General features: G+C 47.7%; 1 protein-coding gene across 3 annotated transcripts in view; it reads right to left on the bottom strand.

Annotated features, from left to right (window-relative positions):
- The window catches only part of Cdk12 (Cyclin-dependent kinase 12), a 55,564-nt gene extending 33,973 nt beyond the window's left edge, over positions 1 to 21,591 (bottom strand). For 2 of the 3 annotated variants that reach the window (XM_077699097.1, XM_077699095.1), the window contains exons 1-4: positions 20,134 to 21,591; positions 18,938 to 18,979; positions 5,630 to 6,616; positions 940 to 1,076 (exon numbers count right to left, since the gene is read on the bottom strand). In XM_077699097.1, coding sequence (XP_077555223.1) covers positions 940 to 1,076; positions 5,630 to 6,616; positions 18,938 to 18,979; positions 20,134 to 21,050 — 2,083 coding nt within the window. In that variant the 5' untranslated portion in view covers positions 21,051 to 21,591. The remainder of the gene's footprint in view (positions 1 to 939; positions 1,077 to 5,629; positions 6,617 to 18,937; positions 18,980 to 20,133) is intronic. The other variant, XM_077699096.1, reaches the window with a different exon arrangement.
- Between the last annotated feature and the right edge of the window lie 2,137 nt (positions 21,592 to 23,728).

Below are 23,728 nucleotides of genomic sequence, written 5' to 3'. Positions count from 1 at the left end.
GCGCAACACGCCCGCCCCGCGCGCGAGCTCTCTCCGGCGAGCTCCGTGATGCGAGCGCCCTCACACGCCCGAGCGCGCTCCTCCTCTCCACTCACTCTCCGCTACTCCGCCCGAGCTCCGCGATGCGAGCGCCCTCACACGCCGAGCGTGCTCCTCCTCTCCCCTTGCCCTCCGCTACTCCCGCCCGAGCTACGACGTGCTCCGGTTGCTAGGCGCGCCACAGCTGTTGCTAGGCGCACGCCGGCCAACGCACGACAACCCCCGACATAGAAATGCATTCGCATTTAAAAAACGCTACCGATACATTCGGCGAAGATGCAGTTTCTCTCCAGCTAACAGGAAACAGCTTGGGAAAGCAGTAACTACTGTAGTTGACACGCATTTGGGTAAATTTCCAAAGTTGCACATTTTTTCCACAGCCCAATGCAAAGTGCACCAACAGAGCTACTACTACGTTTATACTGCCACTGCGCTGCCACAACACAACCACAGAAAAAACAGAGCTGGAAATGATGCTCTACTTTAAGAAATTGTGAGAAACATGACAATTTCATTCTTGCTGAAAAAAAAATCATTTCAATTGCAGTGTTGGATTAAAGCTCCACATGAACTTAGCACTAATGAGCACATAATTTATGTTCCCGAGTAGAGACAACAGTGATGATCATCAATCCGTGCTACATGCAGAACTGGTATTCCGTCTAGTTACAAAGAGCATCTAAAAAAAAAAGGCGGGGGGGGGGGGGGGGGGGGGGGGGACTGTAACAGGTCTGTCAAATGAGCGCCCCAGTGATTACATGATCACACAAATGTTGTCTGACAGCAGTTTTTTTTTTGAACCCGACAATGCTGGGATGAAATTGGAGTTGTGCCCAATCGTTCCCCAGCTCCTAATAAGGCAGGGCAATGGGGGAAAGGGGGAGATGTGTGCCTGTGTACCTGTGTCCTTGTCCTTGGCCTTGTAGACCTGGCCGTAGGTGCCTTCTCCAATTTGGCACACGATGTCAAAGACGTCCACGCAGCGCTCCCCCCAGTTGGGGAACCGGTCATCGTCCGAAGGGGGCTTGTTGAGGATCCTGCAGAAGCAACAAAACGGGGAACGTTACGGGCTTGCCTTGAACACGCCGACCAAACGCTTCTTACCGGCACGGAGTATACAGTTCAGGCTCACTGCAGTAAATATGGGTGCAATGCACATTTGGAGAGAGAACCGTGGGTCTGGCTAGGCGAAAACACCTTTAACAATGAAGTAATGCTCCAACCATCGACACTCATGCCACTGGAAATTGTGAACACAGCTTGCATAATATACAGAGTGTGTTTTATTTTAAAAACAACACAACTTTTTCAAAAAAGGTATAAAAGCAGGGTTTCTTGCAAGTGGTTGTGGGTCCCAACGTCCAACACAAAAACGCAACGTCAATCCAAACGAATGGTACAATTAACATAAACTGCGGACCCACCATATGACTTGGAATAGGAATGTTTTTGAGGCCCAGTTTCGGGGACTGCAAGCCATTCTCTGTTTCACTGAAATGGCCTGGCATTAATACCTGGCTCCAATTTCCTGATTCAAATGTGTCCTCTCAAACTGGCGATTATAAAACCTTGCCACGTATTTGCTAATCATGCCAATTAGTGTGATTACCACCCCGTTTCTTGGTGGACATGAACACTTGTTACCACTCTAAAATAAACTGGGATGCTTTTAACTTGCACCCTCGACTCAAAAAGAGGTCTGTGGCAAAAAATAACTCTGTATAATGGGACACAGCCCAACATGCTATACAGTTGAACCCCTTTATAAGAGACACGTACCGGGTAGCAGTTTCTGTCTCTTATACGAGATGTTTCTTATAAGCAGGGTACCATGTTTTCACTAACTGATCAACCCACAGTTCAATGTGGGCACCGTATGACTAAAATAAGCTCAAAAGAACGCAAAAGATTAATTCTAATTTATGTTTGGCCCCCAGAACAGTTCTGAATCTTTGTTTGCTTCATGGCTGTATTTACGCTGTTTTTTACAACGGATTCTACAAGCTTTCTTTCCTTTCACTGTTTGTGGAAGATGAATCGTAGATGTTGAGTTCACAAGCCTGATGAATAGCCAGAGCGCACAGCTTCTTCCACTGTGTGCTCAGGCTATTCATTACACTTGCAGGACTCAACATCTGCGATGCTTCTTGATTGGGAGCTACGCGAGTTCGAGAGCCCGCATGTGCGGTCGCACTCCAATGGATGGCAGTAAGCTTCAACCACTTCTGTAAGTTGCATTTTCATTGGTAGGGCTTCTCATCGTCATTTCATAGCTGACTGAACCACTGTGTGTTAGCTGAAGTTATAATAAATAGCGACTGCAGGCGCCTGTCGTCCACCTGTGTTTCCATAATGGAAGCAACTGCAATTAGTGACTGGTGGCACTGCATCTGATTCTGAAGTTAAAATGTCTGTTATAAGCGAGATTGTTGATTGAAGTTCAAGGATGACTTGTCCCTTATAACCAACTGTCTACATCCGATGTCTGTTATAAAAGAGGTCAATTTAATGGGAAAGATAAAGATAGGGCCGCCAACCATGTGGGTGATTAGTGTCTTTATACCAATTTGACTCTTACATCCATGTCTCTTATAATGAGGTTCAACTGTACAAGCCATTTTCCATTTGACCACATGTGAGCAGCACCCACTGAGGTCCACATTACAAGGTTCTCATCGATTATTGCTACAAGATTTTGCTTGTTTCAAATAATATTCATGTAATCAGAAATTTGTACCGCCAAAAACATGCAAAACAAGCCCAAAACAACAACAAAAAATTGTTTCTTTCACTGGCATCAGCCAAAGTCTCCTACACATTCTGCGCTTCTTTTTACCTTTGAAGTCGCCGAACGGTTTTGGGTAATAAATGCGTAGCTAATGCTGTTCTCAAAACAAGCCTGGCCTCACCGCTTGAAGCTCACACCAGGCTGAATCGAAGACGAATGCACCGCAAGTGGTAGGAAAAACATGTCAGCAAGCAAATGGGCCAGAAGTGTTCCCCAAACGAGCCTTCCAGACACGTTTAAAAAATAGTACTACTTCAGGGATTCATAAAATTCACATATCTTTCACCCCATTATGAAGAAGTGCAGCAAGAGTTATGCCACCTTTGCGAAGTGTGGCCAAAGGTACAGGGCACAGTAGTTTTTGAACCTCAATTTAGCATAGTTTTGAGCTTAAAACACAATTAAACCTGCTAAGGTTGTCACTTTATTATCTGCATTATAGCAGACATACCTAATGCAATTTGCTTCGGGAAATTTGGGTTACAACTGCTCTTGCAGCCATCTTTCCCACGCTTATTCTGGCTGCCGACTGGCTACAGAAGCGATGGCCTCACATTATGCATTGTAAGATTGGAGTTGCTAATTACATGTGAATCAAACTAAGCTTTGCATAAATATAAAATTGTCTTAGCAGTAAAATGTTGCATAACGTGTATCACAATACATAGAATGGCCTGCCAGTCACAGCCATTTTTAGAGACTTGTATTGTCATAGAAAGTATTCAATCCGTAGCATTCATCACGAGCTGAAATTTGGCCCATTGCCTGAAAGGCATTTCAGCCGGGAAATTTTTAAATTCAATCTGCTGTGACTGTATCAAAAAGATTATCCTATAGCCAATACCGGCTATCTTCCTTTAGTGAACTACATCCTTAGGGTCCAGCATGGAGTCATTGAAGGCTACACCGTTCAGAAGAGACAAGTAAGTAGGTTGTCCTCATAGCCCTGCTCACGTCTGTGCAGTAAGCCCCGCTTCAGGCCACACTGTTAGCTGATCGGAAGGAAGAATTATTTAACCAGAGAAGCAACTGCGGTTGGTAAATCCTGCTGACAATAGGCGCATTCAGCAGAGTGAAGGCACTTTGTGCTCGTCAGCTTTCTGCTAGGCAAAAGAGAATGCTGTTCATTTCGATCCCTTGTTCCACAACTAGGATAGTGTTCTCATTAATTAACTAAAATATTTTTGTTCCACCATATTACCGCTTCTTCACAAGCCTCAACCAAACCCAACCAGAACTAAAATACAACTTCCACTGCCTTTACAACTTAAAATTGCTCCATGTAGAGAGAGAAAAACCTCCTACTCATGATGAAAAGCAAAATTTTCGAAAAGAAACACGCAACTTTGCATGCACCAGGGAAGTGCCAAAGGCGTCCCAAATTGCTCGCTTGTTGAAATGGAACTGCACTCCCAGAGCCAATATGTGGCAAGCTCAGCAAGTGGCAGTACAAAAAGCTTGGCATAATAAGGGCACAGCAGGCAAAGCAACATTGTGTTCCATATCTGTCCTGCATTGCCAGGGATTTGTTTTAGCTACATGTTTTGTTTTTTTCAATCAATGATATAACAGAAGTAGTTTGATTAAGATGGGATTATTCGTAGATGACTGCTTGCTTTACCAGAAAATAAGTAGCTATCAGGATCAGTTAATAAACTACTACACCTAAGAAAGGTTGCAAAGAAGTGCTAATTACGAAGAGAGAACAGTCACTTCTGTTGCGAAGAAAGAAGGTTTTCATATACATCTAAAAATGGCCCCTCCAAACTGCTACAGCATTCAAATATTAGGGCATCATGATTTCCTTCTACCTAAGCTGAACAGTGCATGTTGAGTATATTGAAAATAAAAATGTTCTTACGAGGCCCGGAAGGCAGAACCGCAATGAAACAGCAATTTGTGCAACTCTGGAGAGATGGCAGCACCTTTCACAAGCTGGCATCACAATGTTAGGGCAGCCACCATACAGTATGTGTCCGAGGCGCCATGAAGTAACAACTATGGCCCTGAAAAGGTATACAGACACTACACGGCTGGACGCCAGAAATCAACATCTCAGTAGGCCGTGCCATCTCATTCAGAAATACGCAAATGTCGGATAGTTCCCTTCCACGGACAAAATTAGTTTCGCTTAGAAGAATGCAACAAAAAGGAGTGCGTTTCATCCATACTCGTTACATGCACACAGATCCACTGACTGCACTTCTACAATGGGACGGCCTTTCCACTCTGACCGCAGTTTGTGCATTGCTATTTTGCTTTAAATTTCTGTACCCGCTCGTGCAATATTCATTCAAATAAATCCGGCCCTGCTCATTAATGCAAATGGCAAGCGGCAAACACGAAAATAGCATTGTCATTCACTTGAGCAGTATTACTCACACGAACAACGTTTTTCGCCACTCTCTTCTCCCACAAACCATATGTGGCCGAAATGCGCTCCACCTCACTGCAGCAACACTGCTGACAGTTGAAAAACTTGTACCCCTTGCACGCGAAGATGTAATGATTTGTTTGTGTATTTTGTTTATGTTTAGTTTAGACTTCTTGGCATACGTTTGATGCAAAGTGTCTGTGTATTACTGTGCACCTCATATAGGATTCTCCTCCTGTAATAATCCCCTAACAGGAATAGAAGTATCCTGAAATCAAAAGAGAGAGAAAAAAGAGAATCCCCTCGGTTTACACTTTGACAATGCGTCCTACACCCCAAAGGCTGCTCCATACGATGTCAAGCACAGGCAGTGATGCACCGGTGCAACCCCAAAGAACCACAAGTGGGGGAAAGGGGGGCCTCCTCACCTCGGCCTGCGGAAGACCTGCATAGAGGCGGCATTCAACGCCGCCTGAGACGCCGAGCTGCCCGACGAAAAGGCTGCCGCGGCCATGGCCTTCTGGTTGGCCGCACTGCTCTCGCGCTGCAGCTGCTGCTGGAGCTGCTGCTGCTGCTGCAGCTGGGGTGACCCTTCGTCCCGGTCCGGCGCCTCGGGCGACATCATGTCCTCCACCTTCATGCCAGGTGGCATGGGCAGCTCCTTGATGCTCTTGCGCTGGGGCGGCGGTGGGGCCTGCGTGGGGCTGGGCTCCGCGGCCGGCCGCTCCACCGACGAGCGCCCGCTCTCCAGGCTCCCTTCCCCTTCCCCCTCCTCCTCCTCCTCGTCCAGCACGCCATTGTTGCTGTGCGGGGCACTGGTGTCCCCGCCCGCACCGGAGGCAGCGCTCTCTTCGGGCGAGGAGACCAGCTCGAGGGAGTTGTCCGAAGGGGGGGTGCGTGGCGGCTTGGAGGGCTCCGCGGGTGGCGGGGGAGGCGGGGCCGGTGCCTCAGCCGGTGGCACGGGAGCAGCCGCAGGAACGGGGGGCGGAGGCGGCAAGGGCGGAAGCGGGGGCGCCTCTGGAGGAGGTGGCGGTGGGTGGCTGGTGTCACTGGGGGGCAGGGGTGGCGGCGGTGGTGGGGGGATGTCCGCCGTGGCGGGCCCATTGCGGGGCGGGGTGGTGGGCGGCAGTGGGGGAGGCGGAGGGGGAGGCGCCAGCTGCGGAGGCTGCGCTGCCCGGCTGCTGGCCGAGTGCCGACTCTTTTCAAGCTCGCGCCCTTTGCGGTGCTTCCGCAATTCGGCGCCGAGGCTCGTTGAGGCGAACTTGGTCTCGTAGCTGGGACTGCGCTCTCGCCGCCGGTGCGTCTGGTAGGCGGCCGGGGGGCTCAGAGGAGGCGACCGGGAACGGCCGCCCCTTGAGCGCTGCAGGGGTGGGCTTCTCGACCGGCTCCTGGACTTCCGGGCACGTCTGCTTGACCTGAGGGAAGAAAAGAGGGAAAAATGATGCCACTCTGCTTCCAACACCTCCCAACGATGGCACCCCATACAATCAGGAACTAACAGTTAAATACAACACAGAGGGAGACACACTGCTCAACATTGTGCATTACTGGAATGAACTTAAACAGTGCCAGATTACCAAGGAAATTACTTTGAAATTAAGAAGCTCCTGAAGAAAGGTTGAAAAGGAGCGTAGTAAAAACTGCTAGTCGGACGGCATGGTAGAAACCCCAGATTCCTGCCTCTGTAATAAAAAAGGAAAATATTAAGTGCTTATCTGTCTTCATGACAGGAAATCATATTCTTGCCTTTAATAAACAAACAAAAAAGAAAAGAAACTACCCGCAACATTCAATGAATAGAAGCCCTGAACATCAGAGATGGACCTTGACCACCTGTTCTGGACTGGTGGTTATGGTGGTGGTAATGGGGACAGTAGCATGCCCTGTGGGCTTGGCACTGGTACTTCAGAGGGATTTTCAAGGGTGCAACTGCGGCCATTACACCTCCTGGTTCCAGCAGTTGTCCATATGCACCAAGTGGACCAACAAATACAGCTACACCACAGTTACATATTGCTTCAGATGTCTTCATTTCGCTTTGTAATGGCACAGGACAAATGAAAATGGGGAACCAATGGCAGGTGTAGATCATCTCCCAACACGAATAAAGACGTCATGAATTTAAAATTCCACAAATTCCATTGCATCCCACTTTCAGCAGCTGTTCACTGTAGTGACACTCTACGCCTCCTTCCTGTTCCCGTCTGTCAGAACTGGCAAGCACAAGCAAGAAGGTGGTTCACGCTGATTTACATATGCACTTCATGGTACATGCCTGCCCGATTGTGGTTAGTGTAGCTCTACCGTGAAGGCAACCACCACCATCCCTGCGGTTACAAGCAGACCGTGCACTGCTATAGTGAAACCGGGAGGAAGCACCGTTGTTATGGTAATTCAAAGTGACTCAGCTATGAAGACTCCAGCAGGTGTGCATGCATGTGCGCAGTGACAAAAGCATCTCGGTGTACGTTCGTGCAAGCCCCAAAATCGGTTGCAGTGGCCCGTCGCTTTTGACAGACAAGAAAAGGCACCACAGCAATCGCACAAAATAAGGGGACCTAGAGGCTTTGTGCAAAGAGACAAGCCCAATGAGGACATCTATAACTGCAATAAAATAATGCAGACGTCATGGCAACAGTAACCTAACATCCCCGAAATAATGAACTATGTTCTCAAAAATGTGCCCACCTGTGCTTCGGCTATTTGTGTGCACCTTATCTTTGAACTACCCATCTGCAAGGCTCCCAAAGCCAACACTCATTACCAGCTAGGCAGATACAAGGCCAAATTATGATTAGTGTTCCATGTCAAAACCCCACCCCATTGTCGCATGGTAGAGCAGCCGTGCTGAACTTGCCCCATAATTGAAACCAACAATATTTCTCTGCCAATTTTGTGTTGTTGCTTTTAAAAAGTGGTGTTGGAGGACCTTTGAATAATTGCTTATGTGCCACCAAGGAAGGCTGCAAGAAGGTAAAATATCTGGCAGCATAATTTGGCATATTTGTCGGCTTCAATAACCTCCTCTCCGACAAATAATATGCCAATCACAGAGGTGGACACACCATGGTGCAAATTCAGAGTATTCCACTTTCGATATCAACTGGTGTTCCTTTAATTTCAACACCTTGTAAGCAACCTTAATTTTTACTTTTTTTTCTTGATTTGAAGCAAAAAAAAAAAAAGGCCCTTTAAGAACTTCACGCACACCGGCCCCAGTGCCTTCGTATCACATTACTAACAGCAATCGCTCATGTTGCCATAAGACACATAGGCGGGCAATGCCCCATACTGCCATGGCTGCGACAGAAGACGAAGGAGTGGCTGTGTTCTTGCGCGTGCTATCTTATGCCTGCTATGTAAATACTGTAAACAGATCATTCCTCAGTCTTTGCCACGGTCCGTGTCATCCGCCCTGTCGCCATGTTACATTTTGGTGAAGGGTGCGGGTCGATCACCTCCATCCTGGCCACAGCTTATGCTGTCTTGGCCTGGACGTGATCGTTGTTACATGAGCCACCACAAATGTCACGGGTAAAAGGTGAAGAAATTGTGTTTACCGGGCCAGCAAGACTCACATACTGCACCTAAGCTGGTGATGAGGACTAACAACAAAAGCTGCGGCGTTAGCACCCCAACCTTCTCTTCTCACGCTCAATGTTCCGAGAGAGGCACATCCCAAGCAGAGAGAATGACCCTGCGCTGGAGTTCGAATTTAGGTAACACCTGCGGCAATATTATTCCAGAGTGGGGGGGAGGGGTGTCCCTGCAGGTTTATTGGATCGTGATTATTTTTTACTGTTTTGAAGACATGCAGGAAGGAATGCCCACAGAAAATGTTTAGAATAAAAGGAAAAGGAGGATGCACCAAAAGGTAAACCACCTGAACGTAATGTGCAAGAACACTGATTTTCAAATACAGTGGACTCTCGTTCTGGAAAAATGTTACGTTCATATGGAGCTTCACTTACAGAGACTGTAGGCTCAGCACTGCGTGACACAAACTTTACGTATGAAAGGGCACAGCACGCCATGAGCACAAATGTTAATGCCCAACAGTAAGCAGTGAGTGGTTTTTATTCTCCCGTACTACGAAACGAAAAAAATCTGTCAACAGTTCACTTACTCATTCCACCTGCAAAAATAGTGACAACTGTGATTTATTTGCCAGGGAACGACTTTACGTTTGGTTGTTTTAGCTCTCAAGCACACTGCAAGCACACTGTGATTACAAGCAAGTGGTACAACTGCAGTGTGCATAGTGCGCGATAAAATTGGTAACTGCCAGAGTCACAAAACAAGAAGTGATGCATACCTCAATTACACTAAGCTTGAGTTTTTTCAATTCTGATTAAGATTTTTTTTTTTACAGTGTCAATATAAAACCACCCAACCGTGAGACATTTGCTCCATTTAGGCAATTAGTGCCATTTAACCGTTTTCCGTATATCAAGAGTCTGCTGCAACTCAATGAACCATTCTTTCTGGGCATAAGCCAGCGCAAGGATGTTTTAGAAGACCAATGGAATGCTAACTGCTAGCGTTCGTGCAACCAAAGGGTCTGTTGTGGGCCTGCTTCTAAAGAAATGTTCCCTCCATCAACCATCAAGAAAGCAATCTCCCAGAGCCCCCCCTCCCATGGCTTACGAAAATGTGGCATAGGCAATATCAGTAAAAATAAAATTAAAAAAAGCCCAATCAAACCTGCGTTTTTGAGACCACAAAAGGAACTCTATTATGATGTCAGCCCGCGGCAGAAAGTTGCCAGGCATCAGAGCTGATGTGAAGAGAGCTTTGAGGCTACAACGCAGTGAAGACGTGCACAAGTTATGAATCAAGGGCACAACCAGCGCTGTGACGGCCCACACAACCCCTATGAGTCAGAGCCTAACCATTGCCTCACAGATGCAGTGCCACCAGGAAGTATGAATACAGCTGATGGGTTGCAAGTAAGCTCAGATACTTGCACCCCATAAGTGAGCTGTAAACAGCCCCACACTATGAAAGTTCGACAGCTGATCCAATCCTCTGCTCCCAGCTGAGATCCTAGCTCAACCTAGCCCAACATTCTGACTTGCATCCGGGCTCTGGAAAACTACCAAAAAATAAGATGTAGACACGAAACAAGAAAATGACAGCACATGCGCTGGACTAGCAATTTATATGTAATTGAGGAACGATACGTTCCTGTGAGCAACCTGTGTGTGTTACAGACATACATAAATACATACAACAGTACATCCTACGCGTGTTGTCTTCCCCTTGCTTTGTGTCTACGTTGTATTTTTTGCTGGTTTTCCTAGGCTTCAGCATGAACCAACTTCTACTGCACCTGGGGACAAGCATGCCATACCTCAACAATCCTAAAGGGGTAGGCATTCGTTGTAATGCTGCAAGTGGTAGCTTCGCATGAAAAGACCGAGAGCCGAGCACGTGAAACCAATAACAAAACTCGCTTCTGTGGAAGACTGCCCACGTAAGGTCACACATGTATGTGCTTGTCATTAAGACACTACGCCTATTTGCCTTTAGCGCCTGCCAAAAAGTGACAAATCAAGTCACGCCCCGCACCCCTTTCCTCTACTTCAAAGAGCCTTTCGAGTAATGCTTTAGGTTAGCTAACACAATCGAAAAAATCTTCAAAATGGCCATGAAGACAAAAAACAAATTTCTTTTATTTAAAGGGTTTGGTGTTTCACAGTACCCTCAGAGCTTGTCCGGCAGCAAACGATGCTTTAGTTACTGAGAAATCAAAACAATTTATGTCAGAATTGTAATTCTCCTGCTCCTGCAGCATCGTATGTATTTTAACGTCAGCAATGACGTGTTCAGGGCGGGTACCTAAAACGAAAAGTAGTATGTTGACGGGGTTGCTGCTGTGACTGGTGGTGCCCCCTTCATTACTTTGGTTACTGTCGGCCCGCCTAAATGGCGCAGCAAGACCACTCAAGGACTGCTGTTCGCACTGGGTTTGCTTTTGAGCGGACTTCACCTGCCGTATTTTTGTTACGGTTGATAGTAACTGTTTTGTGAAACACGGATATGGCCCGACAAACAGGGTCACATATGTGGCCGTGCTGCTTATGTCAGCTGGCCAGTGTCGTATCAGGCAGGCCCATCCCCCTCCCCCTACGCTTTTCATCACTCTAATTAGGGTGTGCGAATGATTTGCTGCTTTATTTTTGAAGCAGTTAACTTAGTCATACCTGTTGCCGTCTAGCCAATGTAGCCAGCTCCATTACCCCAGCCCTCCTACCCAGCTTCCACTTGGTAGCATAGCATACGCGGACAATGTGCAGGTAACACTGTGCACCCTTCTTCTGACTACACAAATGGAACACCCTCACAAAGCAGCTTATGCTGCACTGGGGATCTCCCCATTATTAGTCCCATACCTACCAAAGTCTGTTCGATATGCAAGACGCCATTCATTTCCCACACGTACTTTTATGGCGACGAGAATACTCGGCCAACCCGCAGCGCATCCACAGTGAATCAGAGAGTGATAATCGAAGAGCCCCATCGATGACACGTTTTAGCAGGACCGGGTTATTTTCAAGACGGATACAGCAATACATCTACCCTCATTTTTGGGACCTATCCAAGCCTAATGCCCTTCCAAGCCCTTTTTCCCCTTTACACCACAGTTTATGTTGAAATTACTATTAATAATAGCGAACAAGTAGAACAATATGACACCTTCCCGTATGCTCTGTATGTCCTCATCAATTCCACCCCCGTTATGTTGAAATTACTATTAATAATAGCGAACAAGTAGAACAATATGACACCTTCCCGTATGCTCTGTATGTCCTCATCAATTCCACCCCCGTTATGAAGCTTTCGGAAGAAACTAAGGGCATATCAACCAGGACCAACGGATGAGACATCCTTTAAAAACACCGACACAGTGGCTGCTGGATTGGTACTTGCGGCTACACTCTAGAATGCATCAGTGACCAGAAGGAATAAAAAATCCGCGCCGGAGCTGCTCTCACACGCAGTCACAGGAATTGAGCTACTTCATAGCTTTGTCGGCTTGAGTGTCGCACCACCTTGGACATTGTGGAAAAATGTAATCAGAGGTGAAGATTTAAAAAAAAAAAAAAAAAAAAAAAAAAAAACGAACCTACGCAGCAAACTATGCATGATGGGGCAAAGCGGCTGGAAGAAGCATTGCTTGTCTTGAAAATGGTGGGCCAGCCAGACGAATCATTACGATAGAAACGGCGCACAGCAGTAACACATCACGATATCGGCAAAGGCCAAATGCCAAACCCCAGCCTCACTCTTGCTGTGCCCACCAAAACAGTTGAGAGGCATCTTTGAGGGATTTTGCTCGGTTTCCCACACCTGTGGGCTTAGAGGTGTAATGCATTTATTGCTAGAGTTTCTTGCAAGATTTACACCACTACTAAGCATTTTTACACGCATAAAACCTACGTCAACTTCGCCAATGCAAAGAAGCAGAAGACAATTGTACCAATGCTGCTGTGGGAGTATTCAAATCTGAAGCTTAACAACCGAGAACATGTGTGGCAACAAAAGATCTTTAGCTGGCAAACATATACATGGGCGTTTATTTCATGGGAAAGTTTCATGACAAGCCAGGAATAGTTGAACCTGTCTCCTCATGCATTGTAGAACAACTGCTGTCGTAGTTCCTGCACCCCAGCAGTGGGGACAAATGGTGTTTTGTTGCTCCACTGAAAAGCAGTGAAATTAGTCCCCCCAGTGCGCAACGGCTTCGAAGCCACCTTTTTACCATAACAGGCTTAGTCTGAAGAAAGTGCCAATGCCTGTGAAATTATCAGATGTGTACACCCTGAATGACATTTTCCTACTTTGTAGCCTTCTCATGCATGTGCCTGCACAGGTTCAGTTTGTTTACCACTCAAAGCCTGGGTTGAAATAGACTATACTAGACGTAAATGCAATGAACAAATGCAGATCACAACAAAACCTTGGGCCACTGACTCCGGACTCAGCTAAGACCACTACGGGTACCAGCAGCTGCACTCCATCTCCCCAAGTTCATTGAAAAACATCAAATTTGGACAAGCACCTGTTTCGACCAACCTATAACCTGCGTGTGCTGCACTTGCAGCAGTGCAAGATGCTTGGAAAAAATAAAGCACATTTAGCCAATCATACTGGGTCCTAGAACCAGGCACTTATTCGTGCCTAATTTTTACAAAGTAGTGGGCATGTTGAAGGCCTGAAAATCTTGCGGTGGTGCCCAAAAGCTACTCATACCTGGTGCCCTGACGGACAAAATGCAGAGACGCAAAGGCAGTGGATATTTGTGAAGGCTGAGGGTTTCCCCCTTCTTGCTAGTGCGGAAGTTTCAGCACAATACAGCTGGCTGGCTCAGGGTGTTAAACTGAAGACAAACATTAAAAACTCACATTAGGGGGATTTTATGTGCCAAAGCTGCACCTGGGTAAAGGGCTACGAATTCATTTTGAATGCTTGGGCATCTTTAACGCGCGCTAAAATCACGACACAGGCATTTTCGTTTTTCACCCCCATCAGAAACACGAGTGCAGCGGCCAAAGTTGAACCAGGGTCCTTGGACTAAGCAGCTGAAAACCATTCAAAATCTTCTAAAAAGGCTTGCACGGAAGAACAATGCAGTAAAGTAAGGCTCTGTAAGTGCACTGCTTTAAAAACTTCATCAGAGGAACAAGAGATAACCACCAACAGCATTCGACACAATCCTCCACAATAAAGATCATCTGTAGAGGACCAATAATGAAGAAATTAATGCAGCTCTTCCACTAGCAAGCATGTTCATCCCTATTTACACTGCACGAGAACAACCCAGCAATAGGGTCAGAATAAACAAAGTGCGCATACAAGCTTGAAAACTGCTAAGAATGCTTGCGTGGTTCCCACCCACCTATTACAAACCAGTAACTAGCACAGACAAATGCTGACCTAGTTTTATCGACACTAAATGAACCACCCCAGCTACACAACCACGCATGGTGCAAAAAAAAACCCAACGGCTGCGGCACTGAGCTTGCATTTAGGTGTTCAGGCTTCTGATTTCGAGTGCAGTAAGTGAAAGCTGCTAATTAACGGAGTGCAATTGATGCATGTTGGGAAATTTTATCCCTCAGTACAACAGAGCACAGTTTTTTTGAAAGCTACGTTCCTCACAGGATGCCAGTATCTGGGTGAAAAATGAACACTACCCAACATTGACCTTGACAGCAGCATGGAATCTGGTTGAAAATCTAACAGCGGTTAGACGAATACCCCTGGCTGAAGAACCCACAGTGGCATCTAATGTCCTGCAACGTACGAGTGAGAGCAAGCAAGATACTCAACTTAAAAAGCTGTGACACCCCCCCCCCCCCCCAAAAAAAAAGAAAAAGAAAACTCACAAGGAGGCATAACAAAATGACAAGCAAAACAAACAACATGCACCAAACTGAGAAACATTGGGATGCTGTGGGAGAATTTCACACAAGTTTCTGATGGTTTTTTGGTTCTGCAGAGGGGCACTGCCAATGGCTGATAGTTGTGGTGACAGCATGGTATCAAAGCCATGCAAGCTGGGGCGTGGCTTGCAATACAATTATAATTATCAGTAGTTGTTATTCCCGCCGCCCCCCATGGCCCAAAGATTTTTTGGAGGAGGAGGAGTGTCCCCTCCTGTGCTATCCTGTGCAGTGACATTATGCTCAAGTACTGCACGATTTTTTAAAGGTGGCAAAACATGGTGGGTTATGTTATTTATCCATGAACCCTAAAGGAATGTGCTGCCCCACGGATGTGCCGCACAGCTAACCTGTTCTTGATAAGACATGCCCAGCATGCACTGCTGACTGCACAGGCAACAAAAACAAAATGACCCAAGTGTAATATAAGCACCACTTCTTTCCTTATATTTACAGCCTGGAAGCTGATTATTGAACACTTTAGGCAACGGCAGATGTGTACACGAAAGGCTGCTCTAGTGTTTGGGAGCTTTTGAACTCTCGTTACATTTGGAAGCTCATCATGGCCAAAGAACAAGACCCTCCTGATCATGGTGGCTGCTTTTCTGATGGAGGTGAAAAGAAAAAACGCTTGATTTCGGCGCACGTTATTGTCCCCAGGTGGTCAGAATTAATCCGGAGCCCTCCCCCAATGACGTGCCTCGTAGCCTAGACGTAGCTCTGGCACTCCGAAATTCCAAACTCCCAAATTTAGTAGTATGTGGGTGTTTATGGCGCAAGGGCAGCCAAGGCCAAAGAGCGCCAAGATAACATTGAGCGGTCCTTCGCTGTCATTTTAGTGTCCTTCGCAATAATAAATTTAGGTTGCAGGGCCAGATACTGCCCGAAAGCAAGACTTCTGCTCACAACTCTGGTAGCCAAACGCAGAGAAATAGAACAGCCATTTTAACTGAAGTCACTTAAACTTACTCAACAGAGTGAATTTTCCCTAGTCATGAACACTAGCTTCGTTCTGTTCCCCTCAAAATCTTAAAACAAAGCCCGAACAGCAGATTCCCTAACTCCTGGTGTTACTTTTTGCCTTAAAATTATTTCTCATGCACCCATTTGATTTGGGCACCTTGGCGGTGCAGCCATTGTACAGTTAAACCTGGATGTAGCGAACCTCGATGTAATAAATTCCTGGATATAACGAAGTTTTTCAATCCCCCATTGCCAGCCCCATTGAAACCCATGTTTTTGAGACCTCTATGTAACGAAGGCGTAGCAGCGGTTAAACCTTGATGTAACGAATTCGCTACGCTGATGTGCCATTGTTTTTTGCACTTCTTCTGAAAAATAGGCCGAAGAAATGCACTAATTTAGCGAACTTCGCCTGCACCGCAAACTACCATGTGTTTCCAGTGTGAGTGCGGTGTCTATTTGGTGCTAGGCCTGCCTGTCGGCGCGTAGTCGCACGTCTCCAGTGCCATCTGTGGTGTTGGTTCGTCGGTGATGAGCTAAGCTGCCTGAAAACGAGAAGTTTTGGCTTTTCAATTCCAAGACAAGCTCACAATTTTAAATGCAGTCTCTGCCCGTGAGAAAGAAGAACATTGCCGTCCGGTACAGTATTCCAGCTAGCACCCTCTCAACAATTTTGAGTGCAGAAAAGAGCAGCATCAAGTTCGCGAAAAGGCACCCTTTATGCCTTGTTTGGGTTTTGAAACGGGTTAAGGCACCGAAAAGTGCCAAAAGACAAAAGTGATACTTAAGTGACGTTTGTGATATGGGGTAAGTGACCTAGCTTTTTTGGATTGCCGTGTAAAGTTTGTGGGAAAGCAGCAAGTGCAAATCACACAGTTCTTCACTGTGAAATAAATCCTTTAAGGGCGAGTTCATCACTATGTCTCGCATTTCGTTTTTGCTTCATTCACGCGAGCCTTGACTCGAAACCCGAATAACGAAAAATTGTGAATTATTGTAACTTTGTTATACCCAGGTTTAACTAGTTCTTTCCCACCTTTTTGGGCCACCTTGCTTAACTGAGGCTGAAATAAAAGTAGCAGAAGCCCGAGAGGTTTGACAAAATGTCTCCCCTTGACGGATCAAATCTGTCCTAGGACATGACAAATATCGCTCGCTCCTCGCCCAACGTTTCACCCTTGAGCTGAAATTATCTGTCTGCAACGATCTTCGGAAGTTTAAAGGAGCACTGACACCAATTTTCGGCGGTTATATTATTGCACAGTTCACTTCCTTCACTCAACAGAATACCCTGGCTGAAATATGACCGGCTTGCGATGCGAAGAACATAGTTCAATTGGATATCATTTATCGCGCCGACAAAGCAGCGCGCGGACCGGCACTCAGCAACTGCTCCCGGCTCACTCAGGATAGAGAGCCGTCAAGGAAAAAACAGCGTTGCATTATGGCCGATTCCCACTGTAACTGCAGGGATGATTTAATGAAAATGCAACATTTCCTGAAAGGATAGCGGTGGGTAGGTATTTGAGTGTGATCACTTCCCCAGCATTTAACAGCGTGCAAATGGATTGCGCACCCAGCTCGACGCTCACCTGCTCTTGGCAAAAGGATACAGTGAGCGCACGAGCAACAATGTGTGCGGTGCGAGCACGCAGAGCTCCGTTTCTGGTATAAGAATTTCATCGGTTTCATTTTCTTGGCTGCTGTACCAAAAAGGATCCCTTGCACCCTGTGTTTCGAGCATAGACTCGACGTTGTTTCAGTTGCGAGGTTGTAGCGAACGGCGCGCGAAAGGTGCTTGTGCACAGGCGCTCACTCCCGCTGGCTGAATAAGTGAGTTAAAGCACAAACGCTGTCGCGACTGATTGTCTCTGCGTTGGTGGCGACAAGGTGAAGAGCATGCGCATCCCGTAACGACGACTCCAGCCAGAGTTTAATTTCATTGCTTCCCATCAACAGCTTATCGAGTTCGTGGGGACTGTCCTCTGTCCAAGCTCAGGACAGCCGCTCCCTTGTACATAGCGTACACTTGACCAACTGTGGAGTAAAGCTCACTTCATCGACTGCCTGCCTCCAAGAGCGTGGGCGGCTGGCTAGGAGTAGCGGCGGAGATTTTGCTTGCCCATTTGGAAAAACCTGTCATTTGTCGTACTCCTGAGCATCATTTAACAGGAATAACGTAATAAACAACATCAACTAAGAGTACTAGATTGCTTGTATGAAGTGTCGAGCGCAGTGCATTTGCTGTTATCTAATCAAGACGTGAGCGTACACTTTGCCAGCACAGGGAATTATGTAGCTAGGATAAAAGTAAGTTACCGTTCATGGCAACTCTTGCGCATGCAAAGTCGACTCAGTACCTCACGCTCAAAGTCCGTAAGGATTGGGAAGCCAGCTCAAAACAAAAAACAAACAAACAAAAAAACCTCCTAAGCCATCTCCACTAATGTGAAACCTGGGGAGGGGTGACGCATGCGGTGTATAAGTATTCTTGGCGTCTTGGCGTTTTTGCCAACGCAGATGAAACCGTTGAGGTGTAGAGGTATACAGCTTCTCTGTGAGTCTCTTGTCTTTGAGGCATGAAGCCTTCTAGCGCAAGGCATAAAGGAGTGTCCCGGTGTTTTTTAGTGCGCGTTACGTTCTAGCGCGAGGTGTAAACGAGTTTCCCAGTGTTTTAGTACCGTGTCTACATGAGACGACGATTACGACGGCGACGATTGTGACGACGACGTCAGGAGACGCCAACAGCCCCAGCATCCCTAAGGGGATTTGCCCCTAAAAGCGTTGTCGTCCCATGTGGTCACTTGCTGAAGTAACCATAGTAACGACGACGCTGTAAACAAACGCGGGTAGAACCACCGCCGTCAAAAATCGCAGACATAGAAGTGAATTCAGGTGGCCAACCATGAAATGAGTGCTTCACCTCGGTTGAGGTCGGACTTCTACGTCATCGCAAGCCGCCAAGCCAACAAATAGTTCTGCCTCGTTGGGGTAATAACTTTGTGAGCAAATTTGCTTACTATTTCCGGACTTACTATTTTCGGACGAAGGGAGCTGCATACCCCACTGGTCCAACCTAGCTGCCTCATATGAGGACCAACTATCCCATTGTTATTACCATCTCCATACAAAACACATACCTTCTAAAACTATAAACAGTTATGCCCCAAGGCTCTGCACACTAAAGCAATACAAATGTGAGTGCTGATCTCAAGTGCTTTTCCAAACTTACAGCAGCGATTATTATTGGTTATGAAAAAAAAAAGAAAAAAGATGCATGCATGCAGAAAAACATTACAGCATTAACGCCCAAAACGCACTCACCCATGACTGTGTGGCCAGTGCACCCCTGCCTGCCTATAAAAACTAAAAAAAAAAAAAAAAGAGAGCGATCTAATGTAAGCAGTACATGAATGCCAGTCGGTGGTAACCACCCCAAGCAACTCTGGTAAGCAAAGCTACAGGTCACACTACCAACTATCTCTCGCATTCACAGCTTGTTCACGTTTTCGGCAAAGGCCACCTTGCGAGCCAGATGGCTTACTCAAGCACAGCTGGGGGCCCCAAAAAAGGTCAGGGAGCAGCTTATAAAACAGGCAAACTATGGAGCGTGAAATACGTTCTATGATCCAGTTCTCGGCCCTGACCCAACTTCAGGCTGCGCTTTTGTCCCGGGCAGTGCCCAAAAATCAATCAACATCGCACTTGGTTGACGGCATTGACAGCCCAGTTGAGGGGCAAGAAACACTCGGCTAAGAACTACAACCAGGACACTCACAATTAAAACTCTCCAATTTTGTACTCACTTAGATAGACTTGCATGGTTTCCTTTTGAATGCAAGTGGCAACGGTACTTGTGCCGCTTTTTAAAATTGGAGGTAAGTACCTCATGTTGGCTAAAAGAAAACAACATTACTGGTTAATCAGCAAACGAAATCGGCGACTAGTTATTGCACCAGAGGATCGAGAAAAGGGCCAACCATTATCCTTCACCAAGGTGTGACACACGTGTCAGTAGTACTCAAAATAGGCATATTTCATTCTATGCAAACAGGTCCACCCAAAAAATGTGGGAGCTCTACTACCATTAAAACACTAAAAGCTGATTTCTGCGTCGTAAAACTGGTAAGCCATACCAGTGATATTGCACGCAAATTTCGCAGCCTTTCTTGAAACGTATGCAAATCCCACTTGCTCAAAGTCACACGTTAGTGCCGCTAACACGACCCAAGAGAGTGCGACGCGGCGCGGGTGACACGGAAAGGTCACGCGATGTGGCATGAAAAGCTACGCCCGATAGCTCCAGGCAGAGGACAGCAATCGGCGCACTTGGCTAACTTAACATGCCGCCCTAGGTGTTCAGAGGAGCAACGGTGCGCCATAAAATGAGCTCTGGAGGCGCATCAAGAAAACCATGGACAAGGCAACGTGTCAAGGAGGGGGAGGGCATGTGGGGGATGAAGGAAGCGGGTTAGGACCTCGAACAGTAGGCCCACCGTCTCACCAGAAGTGGTACCCACCTGAGCGGACTCCTGCTTCGACTTCGTGAATATGCGGATGTCTTCCGCGAGGACGTGTAGAGACTAGAAGAGTTGTTGGGCGAATAGTTCCGCGACGGCCGGTCCTTTTCGCGCGAATCGGAGGTCGGGGTCTTCCGCCGCTTGGCCGAACGGCTGGGCGGCGGGCTGGGCGAGCTGACCGGACTGCGGCCGCCACCCTTGTAGGCGCGCGGGTGGTCCGGCGACAACGAACGCTTGCGGCTCGAGCGGCTGCTGTAGCAGTCACCGTGCGAGTCCGGCAAGCCGTAGTACGGGTCCAGCACGCCCGAGTCTCTGTACCCACTCATATACGTCCGGCTACTCGCGTAGTCCTTCATCACATCGCGCTCGTAGTAGTTGCTCGACGTCGAATAGTCCCGCGACGAACGCGACGACGGCGGAGGGGGTGGTGGCGACGGAGGTCGTTCGCTGTGGTTGCGCCGGCTCGACGAGCGCGACGAGCTGCTGGCTTCCTTGACGTCGCTAGACTTGTGTCGCGACGAGTGCCGCCGCTTGCTGCTGCCTTCGGACCGCTCGGATGACCGCTCCGCAGCGTGCCGACTCGACGAAGACGAGGACACGGGCGGCGGAGGCGGCGGCGGCGGCGAAGCCGGGTAGACGTGCTCGGCAGCCCCTCCGCCGTCGTCCGAGGGAAGCGACGAGTCGGAACTAACATCGTCGTACTCGACGAGGGGCTTGGTAGCGACGATGGCCCGCTCCGAATCCCGCGTCGAATGCTTCCGCCGGTGCGACCGATGACTCTTCTTGTGCTTTCGATGGCTGCTGCCTTGCGACGAGTGACGAGATTTGTTGCTTACGCGGCGGCTGTCCTCGGGACTCCGGGCTTTCTCCCTCACCTTGGTTCGGGAACGCGCCGAACGTTCTTCTGATCCCCGCATGGTAGCCAGTGGGCGGTGGACACACACAAACCGCTGTCACGTATCCATGGCCAGCCAGTACGACGAGGTCCTTCACAGAAACAAGGCACACCAACCGAACGTCGCATCCACCATGTTAGATTCGCGAACGCAGAAGCGCGATTAGGCCTAAACCAAAGATTGCGGTCTCATGGTAAACAGGCTATTCGGCGTTAGCGTAAATAACCGGACTGTTATTGTAGTCTCCAAAAGACTTGGTTTTTTTCAACCTGAAGTTAATAAATACGCTAACGGGCTGTGCCTTCTCCAGCGCGTTTCACGAACGCGTAGCTGACGGGCCCTTTTCAAGCAGGGGGAAGGACATTGTCTTTATGGTATTCCCGGCCCTTTAATTCTGGGCTAGTGAACGCATGTTGCACACCTTTTAATAGGTTTGATAGTGCAAACGTTTAATTCTGAGTTGATTTACGAAAGCTACGCGTATCCTAAAGGATTGCGAAGGATTGAAAACCTCCAAGAGACCGCAATCGCTGCTTCTTGGAACAACGCTTCGAAATCTTTAGCTGACGTCACGTTAAAAGAAAAGGTGAGACGGAACCGACGGAACAAAATGAGCAACCTTTATAATTACAAAAAAATGTTTAAATAATGCGAAAAATACAAAATAAAAAAAATGTATTCATTACTTGTAACTAACATTAGGTAAGCTATATTGGCAAGGTCAGATTATGTGCCGTTCCACCCTCAGCCAACCCATGGTGAGCCAGATTTGTTCGCGGACAAATTTAAACAACGAATACCGGGTAAGACATGGAATTAGTGCTGTCACTTTCGCAGCTTCCTCCAGCAATCAACAGAACATTTGTAAAATATTTGCAAGAAGGCGATGGCTACAATTCAGCGTTCGTAGTGGGGAACGTCGTCCATCTCCACCCTCATTACATCGGAGCTGCTCATGCGCCCTACACAGCACGCATCAAAGTGGCCTTAGAGGAGCCTGAAACGGGAAAGAAATTTTTCGCGCTAATTTTTGGCCCCATTTCTCACCACGTGGCCCGTGTTAACTTGATGTCTCAGCTTGTATTGTCAGGCTTCCAAACTGAGCTACCGAATCGGAAGCCAGCTGAGACGGAGACTGATGATTTCATTGAGCCACTTGTGCCCCTCCTTGTGTTGGAATGCGTAGAAAGCTCGCGCTGTCAAATATGGGAGGTTCTACAGACACAAGCATCTTCCAAGCAAGATCAGTGGTCATTGTACGGAAAGACAACAGTTGATGGTGTCGACTATTTCAGCTTAAACGAAAGGTTCACAGTGACACAGCTCTGCAACTTTTACGGCGTCGTCAGAAGCATCGGAAGTGTGGACAAAAAATCCAACAGCCTGGTGATAAGTATCGCTGACCCGACAACGGAGACTATGTCTTGTCGCATCAAAGGCCGTCCATCGAAGGCATCTGGCGGTCTCCTCGCTGTGGTTGGCGACGTTTTGCGAGTGCACAACGCTAACGTTCTGTCGTACACCAACAGTCCTCGCGCTGTAGTTGGCTTCAATAACGTTACCGTATTCAAGGCCAATCTCTGGGATAATAGCGTTCAGGCCGTGTCTGGGAGGCTCAATATTACAAGCAAACCGACGAGCCAAGAAGAAGACATCGTGCTGAGGCTCGCAAGATGGAGTGTGTGGCAAAAACTCTGCAAAGAGAAAGAGGCATACACGGTTAAAGCAGCGCCTTTCCCAGCAGCACCAGCTGGCCGATTGGCGGATCGATTGTCTTGCCTGGCTGAGTTGCGTACGATTGACGTTGTCTGCGCTGTCGTGGCTGTTCACCGTGCTGCCACCTTACCCGGCTTGGTGTTCGTCACCGTCTGGGATGGCACGTGTCCCGGTGCCCTGCCAAGTCCGCTACCACCAACTCTTCCTACGGATGCGACACCTGTTCGCTGTAATGACATGGTGAGAAAACTGCCTGAAACGCAGCTCGTGTCGGTCTGCGTAGCATGTCCATGGTCTCGCCTCGCAGAAGCCCTGCCGCTTGGCGCCCACATTCGCTTCTCCGGGTTGACAGTCAGGAGGAGTGCCTGCCATTGGTGGGTCGTTCTCGAGACGAGGTATTCGAAGCAGGGGCTAACAGTGCTGACTTCGCCCTGCTCTGAGCTGGAAGAGTGCATGGGAGTGGTGCTGGCATTTGCCGACGGCATCAACACAGTCAGTGACGTGTGTGCAACTGAGGAAGACGAGCAACTTGGGGCGAGTCAACAGCGTGGAGTACCAGTGCACAACCTTAGTGACGCGAACAAAGACGACGATGAATCCACCCACTACAGTTCTAGTGAAAGTGTCCCGGATCAACAAGTGTGCGGAGTATCACCAATGTGCATAGGGGATGATGGGAGTGAGGAAGAGCTGTTTCCATCATTGGTTGGTTGCAGCAATGACTCCACCGACTACTGTTCTAGTGAGAGCCTCTTTGGCACCACAACAGATGACAAACTGCCGTAGCTTACCTTTGTCACCTTGTCGGGCAAATGCAGTGTAAAAAAACCAATGTAGCAGTCAGTGGCTTCAATCTTTGCAGTTAAACGCTTAAGTGCTTAATGTACATGTAAGAATGCAGCAGCTACTTGTAGTGGCTGCTCTTTCGCAATTATTTACAGAGTCAGTTAAGAGTTGTGGCTTGGCCAATAACCTTCAAAATC

This window comes from Haemaphysalis longicornis, unplaced genomic scaffold (assembly GCF_048455015.1).
Source record: "Haemaphysalis longicornis isolate Haplotype H1 unplaced genomic scaffold, Haemaphysalis longicornis Haplotype H1 scaffold_2, whole genome shotgun sequence".
Taxonomy (NCBI): domain Eukaryota; kingdom Metazoa; phylum Arthropoda; class Arachnida; order Ixodida; family Ixodidae; genus Haemaphysalis; species Haemaphysalis longicornis.
The sequence above is the reverse complement of the archived record's forward strand: the minus strand, read 5'-3'. Positions and strand labels throughout refer to the sequence as shown.